The sequence below is a fragment of the Malurus melanocephalus genome, unplaced genomic scaffold, assembly GCF_030028575.1.
Source record: "Malurus melanocephalus ecotype Western Australia unplaced genomic scaffold, MMel_1.1 scaffold_73, whole genome shotgun sequence".
Classification (NCBI taxonomy): domain Eukaryota; kingdom Metazoa; phylum Chordata; class Aves; order Passeriformes; family Maluridae; genus Malurus; species Malurus melanocephalus.
The window spans coordinates 2,552,259-2,571,784 of NW_026623305.1; the positions used below are offsets into that span (position 1 = coordinate 2,552,259).

The window sequence follows — 19,526 nt, forward strand, 5'->3', positions numbered from 1 at the left end:
GATTTAAACAATGAGGTGGATAATTAAAAAGGATTAATGAGGTGGATAAAATAAAGGGATTGAGGCCAAATGGAGCACAAATTTTCTAAACATTACTGGCCTCAAAACTCCATCATCCAAGGGCACATTCCTCTTTCCAGCTAGATGTTTGTTTTTTAATCCATAAGTGTCAATCATTCTTTCATGCCAGGTTTATTRATGCAGTCCCAAGAGAGTTGAGCATCATCTAGTGTCTCCTGTGGCCCTAAATACCCATTTAGCYTGTACAAGTTCCCCAGCTGGTTTGCTTTCGACTCACTGCTGCACCTGTTTTCACTACTATGTTAAAAACCACCCCAAAAGCAGGTCACAGATGATACTAATCCTTTGTCTCTGCAAGCTAGGAAAATGGTTCTCAGATAAACAGGGAGAAAGATGGGGGAAGAGAAGAGTTTGGCTTGGATTCTGAACCAGTAAATGCTGCCTAATCCACCTGTAAAGCTCCTTGACCAGTGCCATCCCTTCATGAGGAAGGGCTGCTCTGAGAGAAAGTTTGGGACTCAAAATATCCTAAAAAGACTGGTGGAATTGGACGTGTCAATGCGTGGGTTTTATTCCCCCTCCTTCCTTCCAAGCCTCAGTGATTCCACCTCAAATTTATCCAAGAGAGCCGTACAGGCTGTTCCAGAGTGGAAGTGCGACTCAGCACCGTGCCGTGTAATGGTTTACATGCCATGTAATGGTTTACATGTATTAGCTCCGCATCCGCCCTGTCTGGAGCCTCAGCTGCCCCTCCGTTACCAGAACATTCCACGTTCCTCACGGAGGGCGGCAGGAAGCTCCCACAGCCGGACAAGCGCCTGCTGCCTCATGGCCTTTCTGCCGCCCTCGCCTTTGCCGCGGCCCGCCGCGATTTGGACTGCGGGGTAAAGCGACTGGTACCTAAGGAACGATGCGGATCGTAACTCTTTATTTTGCTGTTTTTTGTGTAATTTTGGGTGGAGTCACGTTAGGCGGCACGGGCCGCCTGAGGCGGGTGCGCGGTGCGGGCCGTGCCTGCCCCCTGCCGGCGCCTGCGCGTCCCGCCGTGCCCTGCCCAGCCAGAGGGATAGGAAATCCTGCTCCTTCTTCCTTCTGCCCGCCCTGCTGCTCTTGGACCTTGAGCCGCGTCCTCCGCCTTTGAGGGAGCCTTCCCTGCCGTTCTCCGGCCCGCCGTGAGCGCTCGCTCCCGCGCCGCTGTGCCGTTGTCACCCTGGCCATCCTCAGTGCTGTGACGCGCGGTGACAGCTGCCATGGACACAGCAGCTGAGCCCTCACCCTGACACAGCTGCGGGCAGAGCAGCAGCTCTCACCAGACCATGTCCCTTCACAGCTGGACGCACTCCTGCAGCCGGTGAGGTTTCCTCAGAGTTTTTCCCTCCTCTCTAAACTTCCAGCCCTCTGCAGTTGCCCCTGCCCTTTTCAACCTCTACTTTTACTTGTTTTTTCTCTCTCTTCTGGAACCTTCGTTCTCCTCCTCAGGTGGTTGGTAGCAAAGGCCCTGCTCCCTCCTGCCGCTCACAGGGCAGTGGGTGTCGGCAGGTGGTGGAATAAAATKACACAGAAATTAATGAATCTTCTTGTCTTTTCCTTAAGTATTATCTGAGCCCCTGAATTTTCCAGGCTAAAAGTCTATAACAACAGGGGAATGYGAAACTCATGATAAAGGACTTGTGACTGCTGTTTATAATCCCCATTAAACAGTGTTCAATAAAGTTGCAATTGTAGTATGATATCAAACCCAATACCGGAGGATTTGCTGTGCTAGCCTTTTCACTATTTCTGCAAGGACTTTTCTCAGTTAGTTGTAACGTTTCACGTTGTTCCAAACGGTATTCACATTGTTACATGTCCAGGGCAAGCGCGGCCTCGGGCTGGTGGGGCCCTGCCGCGTGGGGTGGGGGGTGGGGGCCATCGGCGGCTCGGCCATCGGCTTCGCGCCCTCCGCTCGCGGGCTCGGTGGGATCGGCGCTCGCTTGGCCGCCGCCAGGGCTGGGCGAGGGGAGAGGCAAGATGGCGGACAAGGCGCCCGGCGGCTCGCAGAAATCCGCCGGGAAGGTGAGGCCGCTCCGCCCTGGGCACGGCCCGCGGCTCGCTCCGTTCGGCTCGGGAGGCACGGCCCGCGGCCCACTCCCTTCTGCTTGGGGAGCACGGCCTGCGGCCCGCTGCCGCGGCGGCGGAGCCCGGTAGCGGCGGGGTGGCGAGGCGCGGGCGGCGCGGCCTGCTTCGCTCCGGCTGTGAGCCCTGGGTGACCGCGGCCTCGGGACGGGGTGGAAGGTGGGAAGGGGTTCGCGGACTCGGGCCTCTTGCGGGGAACCCCTGCTGCCCGAGGCCGCCCCGAGCCCGTCTCTGTCCCCGTGGCGTCCCCGTGCCTCGGCGCAGGGAGGCGCGGGGCCCGGCGGAGGCGCTGTGCCGGCCCGCGCGTCCCCTGGTTGGCGTGCGGGCTGTTCCATAATGCCAGAGCCCCAGCCGTGCCCACCGACGGGTTTCATTTCATTGAGCCCCGTRGGCTGAAGCCTGCGTTGGGTTAGTTTCTAGCTTGTGAGTATGAAGGAAAACGCCGAATTGAGATCGAATGTGTTCTTTTGAATGGCGTTGAAATTATAAGTTTCGTATTATTGCTSTGGCGTTCCCCGCGCTTTTCACTGTATCCGCTTTACTTCCTGTAGTTCTTGGTGGTTGGATTTCCAGCCCGGGAACACAGGTAGTGCAGGGGTTCGGGCAAACTTGGCCCAGAGCTGTGCTCTTAAACCAGCGGGTGTTCACAGCCCAGAGCTGCTTGTGCTTGCAGCATCCCTTCTGCTGGGAGGGTGGAGAGAAAGATGTTTTAGGGGATGCACTGGCAGCTGATGGTTTGAGGATTACTCCTTTTCATTCACTTTCGTTTCAAGTTTTAGGTCAGAACTATATAATTTCTCCAGGATTTGGTGTGAGTGTGTAAATCATTCAAGGGGGAAGCTTTGTTTTGGCTCAGGAATTTCCAGTGCTATATAAATGAGTATTTTTGGTCCGTCTTTTTATGAAGCAGAACCAGGACTGTTTTAAGGYGTTTTGTGTGTTTTTAATTTTGCTGCTATGAAACCAGTTACCARTGTAGTTGGTAATGAAATGTAGTTGAAGTCTTTGCGTGTTTACTCGGTTGTTATTATTTTTGTTTTCCTTTTATGATCTGTCCCAAATATTGCCAGTAAATGTTTTTTTTTATCTTGCTTTTTGCAAGTAAGAGCTGGATAGAAAACTTGAGTAGTAAAATAGGTCTTARTTTGTGGGTAGTGACTTTCAGAGAATAAGACATTTTGGGATTTCAAGTATAATTAGACATAGAATGATTAATAATTGATTAATGCAACTGGTAACATGGTACACAAACCAACCTAGATGTGATAATTTTCTTTTCACAGTTGCTTTATGGGCTATTTTTGTTCTGTCATTTACTATTTCTGTACTGATGATACTCTTTTTAATATACAGTCATAATTAATTTATAAGAATTGTTTTTCATCCTAGATGTCACTTCTGCAGAGGTATGTGCAGACACTTAGCACTTCACACTCCTTCATCCATGCCATGGAAGTCACTAGGACAGCCAGGGAATGTAAAGTCAGACGTGTTCATCTGTCAGGGCCTTTTGAGGAGGTCCTGTACCTGCCTTACCACCTTTGTGCCCTTCCCCCTCATCCCTCAGATTCCCATTCCTCCAGACATCCATGCTGTGTTTCACTAGTGTTTTTCCCATGCTTTACATTCTAGATCTTGCTTGTTTTTTCTAGTGAGTATTATTTTCTGTGCCAAAGAAAATAGGGATAGTACATACTTGGATGAATGAGAATATTTCTGTTGAAAAGTGAAATAAAATAAGACATACCTATCTCTTGGGGTTTATTTCCCTAAAAGTAAATTTTGGAAAATCTTGGGAGGGCTGAACAGAATGCGGTACCTTTGGTACCTTTTGTTCTGTTATTCCATGAATGCTTGTGATACGTTTATACATAGAGATATTTTTCAGATGTCTGCAGAAAGAAATATGACATAATGGTACTGAAATTGGTAATACTCCTTTTGTTTTAATAATTTATTCACACAGGGATTAAAGTGTGTATTTTTAGTTGAACGTGTTTATGGTATAACAATTGAGCAAATAACCATTTTACTCAATTTTTGAAGTAATTATTTATCAGACATTTTGATTACTTTTAATCATTTTAGGATTCATTTACTCACATAATTAAAATTGAAGGTGTAGGCTTCTTCTGGTGCATTGTTTTGCAAGTACAAWTATTTTTGTATCTCATAGACTGCATAGTATATGTTTCAGTGGCAGTTCAAAGCTGTGCCTTTGCTGGCTTCTAGATGCCTGCTGGGAAGACACACTGACCTTTATTTTCTGTGCTCTATGAAGAACTGTGACCCAGTGCCTGAAATAAAATAGTTTCTCCCCTTCAGAATGGTTGGTGTTTGTTCTTCAGTCTTAGTGTCCAGGTACTGAATTTGACCCAGTAGTGTAAAATCAGATCTTTTCAGCCAGGCGTTATCTGTTTCACTCACTGTTTGAAAAGCATTTGTAGAGATGCTGCTGGTTCAGGGAGCCCACAGTGTCTTCATTGCTGTGGTGGCAGCTACTCTGTGTGATACTGGTAGCTGCAAAATAAGTTTGAGAGTCTCCAATGTGAAATGTGTTGCAAAAACATTAACTATTCCTTTGGCACTTTGAGATTAGAATAGCAAGATTCGTGCTCTAGATTTCCRGACATCCAAGTAAGAAAGAAGGGTAATTAAGGAGAAAATAGATATTGCCAAAGACTGCACAGGATGTCAGTGTAGGACATGATTCTGAAATRACGGAGACAGATGTTCAGTTATTATTTTTATGTAATGAAGTTTTAGCTGCTCAGTGACTCTTCCATTTTGTTATTGTATCTTCTGAGAATAGTGACTGTGGGGCATGGCATTGCTCTTACATATACTGCAGTTCGAATTGGGTGCCATATGCAGAAGAAATAATCCGCTTGGACCAAGCTGTACTTTTCCCTTTTTCATGTTCAAAGCTGGACCTGTTCATCTGAGTATAAGGTTGTAATGGAATGCCATTCTTTACAAATACAAATAGGAGAAAGCCATTGCCCATGTACTTTTGCATCTGTGAGTTATGAATACTTAAATAGGGAATAGTACTAATCTGCATTATTCTAGTAATTGTAAAGACTAAATAGATGAACCATTACATAATTTATAGGTATTTTCAAGCACTTGCTTTCTAGAGAGAAAGGAACTAATAAAAAKGGTAAGGCAACCTAGAAACTTCCTTTTGCCGGATTTCGACATCTGAATTTATGATGTGTTCTCATTTGCTTTTCCTTGCTGTTAGTGCTGACACAAACCAGTCCCAGCCTTAGCTACTTTTTTCCTACTAAACATTGTCCTCTTAGGTTGATTTGGCATGTATTGGGCAGCAGAGTGCTGCTATGAGCTGGGAAATGGTTTGGTTGAGCCTCCCCATCTCTCCCTTTCCGGGGTGATCAGCTGGATCGGGAACAGTGCTGTAATTCAGTGTTACCAKCTGCTCAGTATGGAGGCAGGATCAAGCGAAGGTGTTGAAACAGGGCAGGAGTATCTTTCACCAGAGTTTCTTTTAAACATTTAACCCTGAAGGTATTGGTTCTTTCAAGGACAGAGCTTTAATTTGTGTTTTAAATTGTAGCCATTAAGGTTGTAAAAATGCCATTCACCATTTAGAAGGCCACAGATTGTCCTCCTGGGTTTTATTGGTGGCTTTTGTGCTTTCTTGCTCTTCATTGTTTCACTAAATGACATCAGTATTAATTAAGAAAAATATTTATCGTATACACCGTATTTTAAATACTTGTGAAGTGACACGATCATGCCAGTTTTACCAAGAGATTTTTAAATCTGGAGAAACTGTGAAGAGTTGGATTAGTGGCCATGTGAACTGTAGATGGGAAGGAAGATTTTGGAGAGCCATTCTCTTCTCTGTTTTCCAAGCTTCCATGAAKCCAGAAACAAATGTAAATATCAGAATCTCAGGGATGACTCTACTTTGACCTTTTCCTGGAAGTTTGTTGATTAAATCTCATTTGTATGGCCCTTTGAAGATCTTTTTTTTTTTCTGTTGGAGGTTAGGTAAAGATGGATTCAGTAATGACCTGACCTCCAGGACTGGGGTTTGACTGGGCTGTATTCTACTGTAGAAGCAATGCAGGCTGCTGAAGTGGCACTTCAGCTGTGCTGGCACATACTTTGAGAAATGCACAGAGTGAAAGTGASGGAAAAAGTGATCCAACTGTAAAATAGTCTGGTTTGGGCAAATAAATAAATAAAGACAAGTTTCATGCAGACCGGTAGATGCAGTGAATTGGGAGTAAGAAGGTTTTTGTCACTTGTTTATGCTGGCAGTGACTGAAAGATGGATTCACTGCATTTTTTCTGTCAGCATTTTGCACAGGAGGGAGCTGTCTTCACATCTCATCACGTGTAGGGCAGAGCTTTCTGTGTGTCTTTCTTTCATCAGTTAAGTTCAGTTGCRCTACTTGACATTATGAGAACAGAAAAGATAATCCTGTTTCAGGTTTTGACATAGGTGAGCAACATCTTGTAAAATGTTTCCCTCTGTGTTAGAAAGACACTGATTCCGCTGAGTCAGTGCAGCTGGTCTGACTCTTAAGGAAACAAAATGGCCCCTTTCATCAAGGCAGCGCAGATGGATGCAAAGTGCAGTGTTGYGAGAATTTGTGATTTTTTAAAATGACTGCTATTTAGAAACTGGCAGGTAACAATRTGTAATTTTGTCAAGAACCTTTTCATCTTGTGCTTTGTCAGTACAGTTGTTTGGATGGTCAGGAGCAGCATCAAAGGYAGAGCTAAATCTATACGTAGGGAGAGAAGAACCTTAAAAATAAGAATTGTAAGGAGGAAGATAATGTGTCTGTCCAAAGCTATTAGTTACTGTGGGATTGAGTTGGTCTGAAAGCTAAAACTGCTTTTAGAAGTTTTCCGTGGGCACCTGAATAGAAATTCTGATGCTCAGCTAATGTTCAGAGTGGCTCCACAGTGCCGTGATCCTTGTTGGTGCGTCGGGGAGTGCCACTGTACTCCCACAGAATCTCTATGTGCTACCACGCATTTTAAGCCTTTCCAAGCAGTATCATCTGCTTGCTGCTGAAGAAGCAAATTTAGTGTCTTATTTTTATGTTCTTCCTGAGGATAACGTGTCATTGTACTGAGCATTCCTACTGTTTGTTACTCTGTGTAATGCCTTGGTTTTTGTCATCCCTATAAGCAGCTTCAGCACTACCCCTTTTTGGGARTTGTCGCTTCTAAAACTTGCAAAAATGAAACAGATGTGGAGAATCAGGAAATGGTCATTCCATTCTGCTGTTGCCAGCAAGCTGCTTTCCCACACAGTGCTCAGTGTCTGTCAGTACAGTAATGCAGACAGCACTGTATCACTTCACGTTTGAGACTGATCTTTTTAACTGCGGGTCTGAAATTGTTTTTTGGAAGGGTGAAATTGTAACTGCTGTGTTGGTTGCCGCAGGAGGCGTCAGCTAACGGGAGGAAGAATGCTGTTCTCATGCTTTGGAATTCTTTTGCACAGTGTCCTTCTGTGATGTGGTGCTATACATTCATAAACTCTTGGGGGSAGGACAGCTTTCCTTAAGCTACATTTGTGCAGATAACAGATTACTGGTCTGAGTGCMACAGGCAGTTGTGAATCACAAAAAAATCGAGCACCAAGTACAGAGGAGAAGTTTGTGGGAAGTGGCATTAGTGAAAGATGCTTGAGATACTTCCATCTATATGCTAAACTTGTATTAGCTTCTGTGCAAAGATGTGCTTTGTGAGTTATGAATAGTGCTGCAAGTAAGTATGGGAATTTGGGATGTCTTAGRGAGTTCGACATAATTTTTTTTATTTTTGTTCCCTTCCCCATTTATCTTTATTAAAAACACCTCCAGACATATTCCCAGAAGCCTTTTGCTTCTCCCTTGGAAGGGCTGTATCTTTGTGTTGCTCTTTACCTTTGCACACTGAATTCTGATTGCTGAAGTGCTTTCTGTTGAAGACCATTTTGTTTCAAATTGATTTTACTGTATAACATAGKAATATACTTGTTGAAAGGGAAACGTCATAGCTGGTGAATAAGCAGGATGTACAATGAAAACAAGGCCTAGTAAATTATCTTCTAGAGTAGCATTTGGTGCTACTGTTGTTTGTTTTGAGAGACTGGAGATGAGCATCATATATTACTATTTCTGGTATAAACTATAAACTCCTGATAATAAGGAAAAATACTGATGTTTTGTAACTAATGAACAAATTTCAGCTAATGGAAATGTTTTGTTTTGCCTTAAATTCCAGTTGAGGTATGAACTGTGCATCAGGCAGTAATATCTTGATAGTAGATGTTATGTCAGGTTTTCTGAAATTGGGGCATTACATAATTTAAAAGTGTATATATATATATATTAAAGTTCAGTTAGAGTTTAAAGCAATAATGTCAGTTAGTACATAGTCACAAATTAGGGTTCTTGAGGTGGTTGGTTTCTATCTATGCACAATATAAAAAGAGCAGTTCTGGAAATTATTTTAYAGTAAGCCAAATGTAATCAAGCACTTTATGTAATCTGTAACAGCCTTTAATGACAGCTCTTGAAGATACAATGTGACAAACTTACTTTTTTTCCCAGTGGTGCCGTTAGTGAGGTATTTATGAAATCAAGCTGTGGAAATTGAGATATTTTTAATGGTCTATCTTTAATATCTTATTTGTTTTATATTGATTTTGTWCCTGATGTTACCTGGTGAAATGTATCATTAAAATACATTATGTGTGTCTTTGTTCTTGTGTATTTAGATGTTGAAATTGGAATGAAAATCACATTCCAAGAACTGAAAAAAAAACCCCCAGAGGCAGTTTGTCTCTTCCTTGTAGTATGCCTCACCTCCCTCCTCATTCTCTCCTCAGGTCAGAGGGCCAGATGCAGTACATACCACTGGATCTGCTGATTCACATGTAAGTCCAAAACACTTAAAATCAAACAAACAAAAGAATTCCAACTAAACCCACAAACTCAAAAGAAGCCTGTTTTTAAAGAAAACTACTTGCTACAGGCAGAGTTTGGTGCATTGGATATGTAACCTGTAGGTGTTTGCAAATGAACCATTGATTTTCATRCTCAAAAATACTCCTTGAAACTTTCAAAACAAGTACCAGTGTAGGAAGCTGTGCTGCATGGTACTGCATTCATAATAGGTACTGGAACAGAAARAAACTCTTAAGGACTCTATAGGTTTGTCTCTTGTACTGGGGAATGCTTGAGAATACAAGGTGATCAGTTCTAAGAGTCCTGGGATACTGAAGTGCCTTTTCATATGCAGTTGGCTTCTCAAAGCTGACATAGTGTGGCCCTAATTCCATCCTTTTTTTTTTTTTTTTTCTAGTAGAATATGTTTAAAGCAAAAGTTAAGGGTAATAACCTGGTCTCACTGGCCACCCCACCCCTTATCCCCTCAGTGAAGAGACTATTGCCTGGTTGGTACGTTGCATGAAGCCTACCTATTTCTGAGCAGAAAATGAAATAAAAACAGGCAGCAAGAGCCAAACTGGGAGTTAATACCAGACAATTCATTCTGTGGTTTGGATTTTCTTCAAGATTTCAATTTGATTTTGTATATGCAAAAGTCTATTACYGGCTGTTAAATTGCTTGTAAGACGGCATTATTTGAGTTGTGATTGCAGAAACGTTTCATAAAGTAGGAGGTTGTTTTATTGATTTCTTTTACTTGATACAATTTGGAAAATTACTGTTAAWTCTCTTTTGAGTATTCTGTGTTGAGGGAACTGGGACTTGAGTGCTTTGTGCTATCTTACAGTCAATGCAGCATTCTGTTTAAACAGAAGTTTGCTTTCATACAGAGATCTGATAACTCAGCTGCAAGTTTCTCTTTGCTTTACCCTTTTCACAGTATTTTGCATTTTTTGAAAGAGGAAGGCCTTCAAGTTTTGTGCAGTTCTGTTGTTAGGAATTTTGTGAAGCTGGGTAATATGGTTAATAATAATGTTTTAATTGTCCACTGGAATCTAACTAGCAGGCATAAATTAATTCAATCATTTTAACTTTATATTGCTCTTGCCACTTGGAAGATGTTTTTTTTTTTCCCTGAGACCCTTTCTAAACTGAGGAAATCTTAGTGCCAGARCTCTGTATCTTACAGCTGCTTTCCTTATGTCACTGGAACAAATATTCATRTGGCTGATCTGCAGGTATCCTGTAACATTACTGTGAGAGATTTTTTTCTGATGACAGGATAAGGCTTGGGTGGGAGCGTGGTGTTTGTTCTGCCTGCATTGCTGTGCCATAGTGGCTCGTGTTTTGCCAAGGCTGTATATTATTTGTCATACTGAAATAGAAGCTGTTTTTCAGACAACTGGAAGACTGGATATTAATAAATTTAAAAACATGCAGATGAATTAAAAGGTCCTGATAAACTTGTCACAGCAGCTCATGTTGACAAACACGGTGTCATAAACCAGATAACTTCACAGACAACACTGCATAAATTTGTCACTGATAGCTTTGCTTTCAGCGATGCAGCAGGGAACACTTTCAAAGAAATATGAGCTACTCGGTCATAYGCTGGGGACAGATCTAAAAGGTGTTCGTGATGCTAAGCAAGGATTGTAAATTGAAGATGTTTCAAACACTTTGTTTTTCATGGTGCTTTTTATGTAAAAAAATTTTAAATAGGAAGCTGATACTAGAAATAAAACTCTTCACAAAGAAAATTATTCCTAGAAGAAACCCTTTCCAGTTGGTGTCAGAATTTTTTTCATAACATTATCTTTAAGTCATTTTTGTTCTGTTACACCTGTCYAGCCGTGCACATACATTATTGTGGCCAAAATAGTCAGAAAAGCTTTTTTTGGGAAGGGCAGGGGAGGGAAGGGGGAAGAACTGTAGTGCAAAGCATGTGTTTCTGAAGGTTTAGAAACTGCAGCACTGCACAGTGATAAATGTCCAGGCATTTATAGCAAGTGTCCTTCAGATTACAGCTGTTTGTATGGTGCATTAAAAGCTTCTCATTAAACCAAGGATGATTTGTTTAAAAAAAACCACATAGATGTACATTTTTTTAGTTGTATTAGATAATGACAACTTTGGAGATAAGTACAGGAAAGCTTTTCATTGTTTTGAGTTATTGGTTCTAGACCAAGGTCAAAAGTTACATTATTTTAATTGTTTTTTAAACAGTTTGATGTCTGTTTTCTTACTCCCTTTGCAGCCTCTAATGGAAAGTAAACTTAAAGCATTCAGTATTGGCAAAATGAGTGCTGCCAAACGGACTCTGAGCAAGAAGGAACAAGAAGAATTAAAAAAGAAGGTAATGGTATACAAGAAAATGGTATACRTTACTTTGTATGCAGAGCTGAAATAAATTTGCTTTTAGATTGCAACCAGATTTTATACCAAATACCTTAATTTTGGTAATTGTAGCTCTCTAAGAGCAGAAGTGAATTGTATTTTACTTACGTAATTTCTTTTTGGAATCCATGGCATTAAGATAGAGAGAGGCTTACTCTTTCCTTCTCTGTGGGAAATCCAGTTCTCTGGCTTCCTGAAATAGGGAATTACAATAGTCCATTGGTGCATTACTCAAGATGGAGACAGCCATGAACTTAGGTAATTTTCTGTTCATTTGCTATCTATCATTGGATTTCAGTAATTACAAAGAGAACCTGTCATTGTTTCAATTGTTTCAATACACATCCTTTTTAATTCTGTAAAACCTGTTTTTTTTGCTAGTGACTGTATTGGGAGCTAATACAAACCTTAAAATCAGATACTGCATTTTAGATTACTCAGGAACATCCCAATTTTAGGAAATATGTATCTGGTAGTTGGCAGTGTGGAAGTTTTGAGAATTTTGGGGTTTGAACTTCAAACACAAAAGTTGTACTATATTCCAGTGGCTTATCTCCTGCTGGGTTGTGGGAAATACTGGCCTAAAGATCATGATACTGCTGARTATAGTGTCTCATCTTAAGTCATTGAATTAACTTATTCTCTGAGAAATGCAGAAAGATGATCCTGTTGTTGATCTTCTTCAGCCACATGGGTTGATTGTAATAGCTGAGGTGGAATGGGCACTGTTCTCTCTGCTGAGGCCAACAAAGCTCCAGGCTCATAAGCCTGGTCTTTGATAYGAGCTTTTCTGTTTGGCATCTTCTGAATGTTAAATTGCCATGTAAACTCTTGGAAAGGAACAGTCATATTGGAGCATACAGCCTTACTGGCTTTGCRTATTGTGTGCTGTGTTCTGCCCACATTTCTCAGAAATTTGAATTGTCTAAAATTGAAACTCCTTTGCAGTTTGTGGCTTGAACTCTAGAAAACAAAAAGGAATGTCACATAGCTAATTTAAGAATAACTGTATAGTGAAGGTTGTTCTGTGATGATAGTAAATAGATTAACATTTGCTGTGTAGGAGGATGAGAAGGCTGCTGCAGAAATTTATGAAGAATTCCTTGCTGCCTTTGAAGGAGGTGATGGTAACAAAGTGAAAACATTTGTAAGAGGAGGAATCGTTAATGCATCTAAAGGTATAACGAATCTTTTTTTGGAGGTRGTGGGTTATTTGGCTTTTAGTAAARATGAAGATTGGCTTTGAGTTGAATTTTAAAATCAAAATGTTACATTAGAAGCAGAAAAGATAACTTGATACTAAAATCTACTTTATGCTTTGACTGTGGGAGGCAGTGGTGTCATTTGTGTTTTAACCATAAGAGGAAACAATGCTTTGGTKTAGAATACCTACTCTGTGTTCTTTTTCTATTTTCATATTAAAATATGTTAAATTATATGTAAAATTTGTATTATCAGCTTTTAAAAAACAAAGTAATATATTGAATGACCAAGACTGAAGAGCAGCATTCTTTCTAATGAACAGTGTTGTGCAGCATTGCTTAATAAAATTTGCTTTTAACTTTCCTTWTATTTCAGAGGAGCATGAAACAGATGAAAAACGGGGTAAAATCTATAAACCTTCATCACGATTCTCAGATCAAAAAAATCAGCCAAGTCAGCCTTCTAATGAGAAGCCTCCATCYCTCCTAATGATAGAAACCAAAAAGCCTGTAAGTTTCTTACTTGAATCTTAATTCTGTCCTGATGTGTTTAGGAGTGCTTAGGAAAAGGGCCATGTGATGTTGCAGTGTAGTTTTATCTGCATGTATCACATACTGAAAGAAGGTGGAYATTTGGAGTTGCCTGAACCCATAGCAGATAAGAAGGTGATGAAATGCAGAGGTGCAGGAGCCCTGTATCTGGCACAATACACCTRGTACTGCACTGCCCTTTTACTGTGTTCCTGCTAATTTGGACAAACTTCTCRTGGATATGGATTTAGTGACTGTGGCAAAGTAACAGCTTCTTCAGTCCTGACAATTTCTGAAGTTTTAGAAGCAGTTCTCAATTCCTCTTGCTACCATCTGTCTTTGACTTTTTTTAACTTAAAACCAAAAAATAAATTGACTGTTGTGTTGATCCAAGTTTTTCTTGGTAGGGTTCTTTGATTTGTTTGTTTGTTTGTTTTGTTTTGGGGTTTTTTTTTTTTGAGGGGAGTGAAGTTTGACAAGTTCCTTTAGAAGTCCCTTTTTAGTTCCAGAACTTGAACAGTTTTGAAGCTGAACACCTTGCTTTATTTAATTTCTTTTGTCTCCTGCATGGTCTGATGGTTTTTTGTTGGTTTGGTTTTTTTTGTTGGTTTGTTTTGAGGGTGGTTTTCTTTTTGGTGTTTTTGCTGGGGGGGGCGTTGTTTTTTGTTTTTTGGGTTTTGGTTTTTTTTTTTTTTTCGTAAACCCGCGTGTCTCTTAAAAAATATTGAAAATACTCAAAATATTACGAACAAACGCAGTCTTCAAGTCAATGGATAATTGCATATGATTACTGTTACTACTGTGTATGTGTAATGAATGTCTTGAATGTCTTAAAAGTCTTTCAATAGAGCTTACTACAATTTTAAAGCTTAAGTGAAACGTGTATGATGCTGCCTGTTAGGGTATGAAATGAGATGTGATAATTGTGGGCAGTTCCATCATAACCTCCCTCCAGCTTTAAAMAAATGTCAGTTTTAGCTAGTGTTGTACTATTGGATGGCAGTTTTGATTTGCATTGTATGTAAAGCTCTACAGTTACAGAAATGAATTGTAGCTTTTTAAAAATTATTCTGAGCTCTGTTCTGTCATATGCAAGTGTTTGTACTGTGAGAATATTACTGCTTTTCAAATTTTTCATAAATACTTGTGAAGTAATGCAGTTTACGCACTTGCCCTGTCCAATGGTGATTGAAGATAATGAGGTAAAAATGATTTTATTTATTTGGCAGACCCTCCCCAAAAACAAAAACAAACAAACAACTTTGCCTGGGGTGAGTAGGAAGTCCAGTTTTTCAAAAGCTGTAGTGTGTAACACAAATATTTTGTATGTCTGCCTATTGGAAACGTTTTCATTTAAATTTGGTTATATGAAAACAGTGTTGTTGAAGATAAGATTTCACATGAGTTAGTTAAGGAACAAATATTACTGTTTTTTTAAAAAAAAGGCAGTMTTGCAGCATCCATATTCTTTGTCATTCAAGAGTGTTTTTTGAGGATCTTGAACTATTTAAAGTAACTGTTTTTTCAGACTCTATTTACATCCAAAAGGAAGCAAGAGAAAGAAATTCTTTTCAAGTAGAATGTTTGTGGACAAAATAATTGAATATATATATGTAAAATAATTTACATATATATGTACACACATCTATCAAATTAATTAGAGCATGATGGTTTGCTGGGGGTGTAGTCAGCATCCTAGCTTCCAAATGGAACAAACTGACAAAATACCTCACAGTTATTTTAAATGTGTATGTAGTAGAGTGTTTGATCACGTGCTGCATTGTAAGAATGAGAAGTAACAGTTTATTTTCAACTATCCTTAATTTTTTATTTTCTAGCTTTGTGTTTGATAGCGTTCAGTCTGAATGTTTCAAGTCTGTTTGGTTGTTGTTTTGGTTTTTTTTGTTTTTTTTTCTCCTGTAGCTTACTTGGTTTGAAAGCTGTGGGTAAAATATGCATGGAAATTACCTAAAGTTTTGTTATATGATTTTAAATTTTGTTCATTTTCTCTTCTGAAATGTTGTTTTATATATCTTTAATTTTAGCCTTTGAAGAAAGGAGAGAAGGAAAAGAAAAAGAGTAATCTGGAACTTTTTAAAGAAGAATTAAAGCAGTAAGTGTGGTAGTTTTTACTCTAAATAAAGAAAATCCAAGGCTTTTGCCTTGTTTTACAGATAGCATTTAGGATCATGCTTGCTAAGATGTTTCCCAGAGGTTTGTTTTTGTTTCCTCCCCCAAATGCTCATGAAATGGTATAACTAAYTAGCTTAAAATAAGTTAGTTAAACTTAATTACTACCCTTGCTGATGGACTTGGCCGGGGCCATTGTTGGGTCCATCTTGGACCTGGCTGATGTTGGCTTCATCAGACATGGGGGAGGCTTCTGGCAGCTTCTTGCAGAGGCCACCCCTGTAGCCCCCCCCTACCGAAACCTGCCCAGCAAACCCAGTACAGGAGTGTAGCAGAGAGATTGGTGACAATATGAAATGTCTGTCACACTTGAAAAGAATAGGCATTGTTAGTGTTTCTAAGCTATATCCTGAAGAATTTGCAGGAGGAGATAAAGCTTTCATATAATGCAGAAATAAAAGTTAATTCAAGTAATTCAAGTCCAGAGACTTACTTCAGCTTGCATAGTATAAAAGCAGGCTGGATAAGGCTTGAAAAAGCAGATTTGTTTACTTTTGGATGTATTGTATATTGTAATGCAACAGAAAGAGCAGCACATGTACTGAGTACWGCTGAGTGCTATATGTTTATCTGGATCGTAGAGGTGGAAAAAAAATCATTCTGTATGCATTAGAAATCAGTGGATACATTATAAATCCATATGTGGCTTCTGTGAGGAGTGCCTGAGCTTCACTGCTGGGTGTTCCTTAGTTGGCGTAAATGAGTTGAACTGACAGCCTTGTATTCCTCGGATAAAGTATCTCCATATCTGGATTTAAGGCCAGGCTGCACAGAACCAAATAGTTACTTGTGTGAGTACTGTCTTCAGAGTTAGGAACTGAGGTGAAATCCAGTATATTCTGGAAATAGTCATGTGGGTGTGCCTGTGAGTATCCCCTAGCAAAGGTAGAAGAATGGACAGACACTAAGGAGTTGAGTGCATCTTGCAAAGTCATCTAAATGCTCACCGCATCCCTGACAGTTGGACATGCAATTGGAGTCACTTTTTCAAAGCGCARTTCTTATTTCCGGTCTTGTGAGCTGCTCCTCAAACCAAATGAATTTTGTTTGCTAATAAAATACCCTCACAGTATTAATGAGGAAGCATGCAGCTGGAATAATTCTGGTAGATATATTCCAGTTAATGAAACAGAAATTCAGACAAACTGGCAATTTTGAAGTTTTAACAAACTCATTGTTCCGTATTAAGAACTCTCATAATTGTCAARTTAATTCAGAATTTTATAATAAAAACTTCAGAATGGTTTTAAGATGTTGCTTATGTTAAACTTGGTTTGTAGAATCCAAGAGGAGCGTGATGAAAGGCACAAAACAAAAGGTAGATTGAGTCGGTTTGAACCACCCCAGTCTGATTCAGATGGGCAGCGTCGTTCAAGTAAGTAGATGTTATTTTTTATATTAGTTTGGGCTTCAAGATTWGTAGACTAAATTGTATATATTTTTCTTCTCTATATCTAGTGGATGCTCCTTCAAGAAGAAACAGATCTTCTGGTGGTAATACAGATTCTTTTCTTACTCAATTTAATATTGTCATTTAAATGCGTAGCAGAGATTATGACTTCTTTCCTTTTTTTTCTTTTTCCTTCCTGTTAGTACTGGATGATTATGCACCAGGGTCACATGATGTTGGAGATCCAAGCACAACAAATTTGTATCTGGGAAACATCAATCCGCAGGTGAGTTTGGAGCCAAGGAGTGCTGTGTTGGCATCTTTAGGTCCAGATGAATTTTTTTGCAATATTCCTTGCAATAAATACTCTATACATAATGCTGAAAATGTTAAGGTTTAGACTGCCAGTCGCTAGGTCAGTTAMATTCTTTTTCTGTTGTTATCTGTAAGCAAGCTGAATCATATCTCAAAAATCTGAGTGTGCTCAGTTAAAAGTGCAGTTTTTTAGATTCCTGTTTTTGCAGTAGATTGCATTAGGGGGCTATCAGTGAAGTGTTGTTTATTAAGAAACTAAAAAAATTAGTATTTTGGCATTTGGACAACMATATGAACAACTGTCACAGACATAGAGTGGCAAAATGTTAATTTTTACCTCGTTTTCATGTAGATGAATGAAGAGATGTTATGTCAAGAATTCGGACGCTTTGGACCATTAGCGAGCGTTAAAATCATGTGGCCAAGAACTGACGAAGAAAGAGCAAGAGAAAGAAATTGTGGCTTTGTTGCTTTTATGAACAGGAGAGATGCTGAAAGAGCACTGAAGAATTTAAATGGTAAATAAATTTCTCAGTTCAGGACTGTAATTATCTTTGCAGACTGTAAGCACTTTTCCAGATTGTTTTATCAGACAAGTGAGACATGTTCTGTTAACTTCAGTAGATACCAGGCTGGCAGTGACTTAAGTTTACACTTGACTATTCTGTTGGCAACTGAATGTTGTCAAACTGTAGTAATTGTATACTATAGTGTCCTGAAGACAGACATTGGGGGAAGATTAATAAAACATTTTGTGTACTAGACCTTTATTTACCCATATTGTAATAACGTATTGTAATAATAATACATAATATTGTAATAACAATAATAATACATAATATTGTAATAACAATCAGCGGCAGTGTAAGCAAAAGGTCAAACATGTGGCAGACAAACCTGAATGCTGCACTTGAAAAGGAGAAATCTCAAGTGATGCAGAACCAATTAATAGCATGATGGTGATGGAGGTTTTTGCCTTTCACTTCTTCAGGCAAGATGATTATGTCGTTTGAAATGAAGCTGGGTTGGGGCAAAGCTGTACCTATACCACCGCATCCAATCTACATTCCGCCTTCCATGATGGAGCATACCCTGCCACCTCCTCCATCAGGACTGCCTTTTAATGCCCAGCCTAGGGAGAGATTGAAGAATCCTAATGCTCCAATGTTACCACCACCAAAAAACAAGGAAGATTTTGAGAAGGTAACTWACAGTACCCTGGGCCATATCTCATTGTTAAATACTACATCTGTGACAGTATTTCAATGGCTTCATAGATTTGCATTGTTCATGCTGACTTTGGCGGCCCTTAGTCTGCAATTTCTGTGGCTCCCTGCTGTAGCCCWAGGGAACCTACTTAATTCCTGAAGCTCTGGTTCAGGAGGGTTAGGGTACAGTATATTGGCTCTTGGTTAATTTAGTGCTATTTAAAATCTGGCTATCATTTTCCCCCTCCAGGCTCCCTGGATTTTTTTCTCCTACGTCCCCCCCTTTTCKTGGCTGCCAAATTGCAGTATCTAAATTGTTCTCTTTAGAGAAAATCCTACATTTTAATTTGGGTAGCATTATTTTTACCCTAGAGGAGTTGATGTATTTTGTGTAGAAGGTAATTAATCTGGACATTGAGTAAGTATTTTATGCTATTTATCAAGTCAGTTTTCAAACTTTTCTTTTTGTGGAATATTAGCTGATAAAAGGGTAAGTATCTTGAAATCACAAACCAACCTGATTTACATTTGTAAGAATTTATTRATTCTTTGAATGACACTTAAATGTCAGGTCTGTTTTTTGTAAGACTTGGGAATAAAGTAATACCAACATGATCCAAGTCAAATAGTTTAGAATCTTTTCATAAACTTAACTCCTTTCTTATATAAGCATAGTTCCTATTTGGTGCCTCAATGTACATTCTGACAGGAATGTTCTGATACTTTGCAATTAGTGAACCTTTATGGTTCACTGACACAACCATTTGAATTTTGTGTAATTGCATAGTTATAACTTCACAGCAGTGATTGCCTGCAAAGTTTGTGATAGATGTGTAGTATTTTCATTGCATATGTATATTTTTGCTTGTTACTTGTTAACAATACTCACATATTCTATGTTTATTATCTGATGTGACTTCATATACAGACTCTGTCGCAAGCCATAGTCAAAGTGGTTATCCCAACAGAAAGGTACATGTTTTTCTTTATTATTACTGATCTAAATATAGAAAATTTCCCCTTCGGAATTTTAAAGAAAAATGGTGATGTTGTGGAAAAGGTAATGGCTTGACTGAGCAATGGTTATATTATGRCACTTGAAAGAAAGTTGTGTGGTTTACAGTCTTAACTATTCTTTTTTTTAAGTGAGGGTAGTATTAAGTAATTATCTTCTACATTTAATTTGAGCAGTAGAGRTAGATACAGAGTAATTTCGTGAGTGAGCACTAGG

General features: G+C 39.6%; 1 protein-coding gene across 6 annotated transcripts in view; it reads left to right on the plus strand.

The window, feature by feature from the left end:
• Positions 1 to 1,063: 1,063 nt before the first annotated feature.
• U2SURP (U2 snRNP associated SURP domain containing) overlaps positions 1,064 to 19,526 on the plus strand; it is a 43,894-nt gene continuing 25,431 nt past the window's right edge. The window contains exons 1-12 of one of the 6 annotated variants that reach the window (XM_057366962.1): positions 1,293 to 1,372; positions 9,002 to 9,049; positions 11,320 to 11,418; positions 12,523 to 12,637; positions 13,038 to 13,171; positions 15,238 to 15,305; positions 16,663 to 16,757; positions 16,841 to 16,876; positions 16,976 to 17,058; positions 17,440 to 17,605; positions 18,079 to 18,290; positions 19,224 to 19,267. In XM_057366962.1, the coding sequence (XP_057222945.1) occupies positions 11,326 to 11,418; positions 12,523 to 12,637; positions 13,038 to 13,171; positions 15,238 to 15,305; positions 16,663 to 16,757; positions 16,841 to 16,876; positions 16,976 to 17,058; positions 17,440 to 17,605; positions 18,079 to 18,290; positions 19,224 to 19,267 (1,046 nt within the window). In that variant the 5' untranslated portion in view covers positions 1,293 to 1,372; positions 9,002 to 9,049; positions 11,320 to 11,325. Of the gene's footprint in view, positions 1,373 to 2,010; positions 2,077 to 9,001; positions 9,050 to 11,319; positions 11,419 to 12,522; positions 12,638 to 13,037; positions 13,172 to 15,237; positions 15,306 to 16,662; positions 16,758 to 16,840; positions 16,877 to 16,975; positions 17,059 to 17,439; positions 17,606 to 18,078; positions 18,291 to 19,223; positions 19,268 to 19,526 lie in introns of those variants that run through there. The other 5 variants (XM_057366958.1, XM_057366959.1, XM_057366961.1 and 2 more) reach the window with 5 other exon arrangements.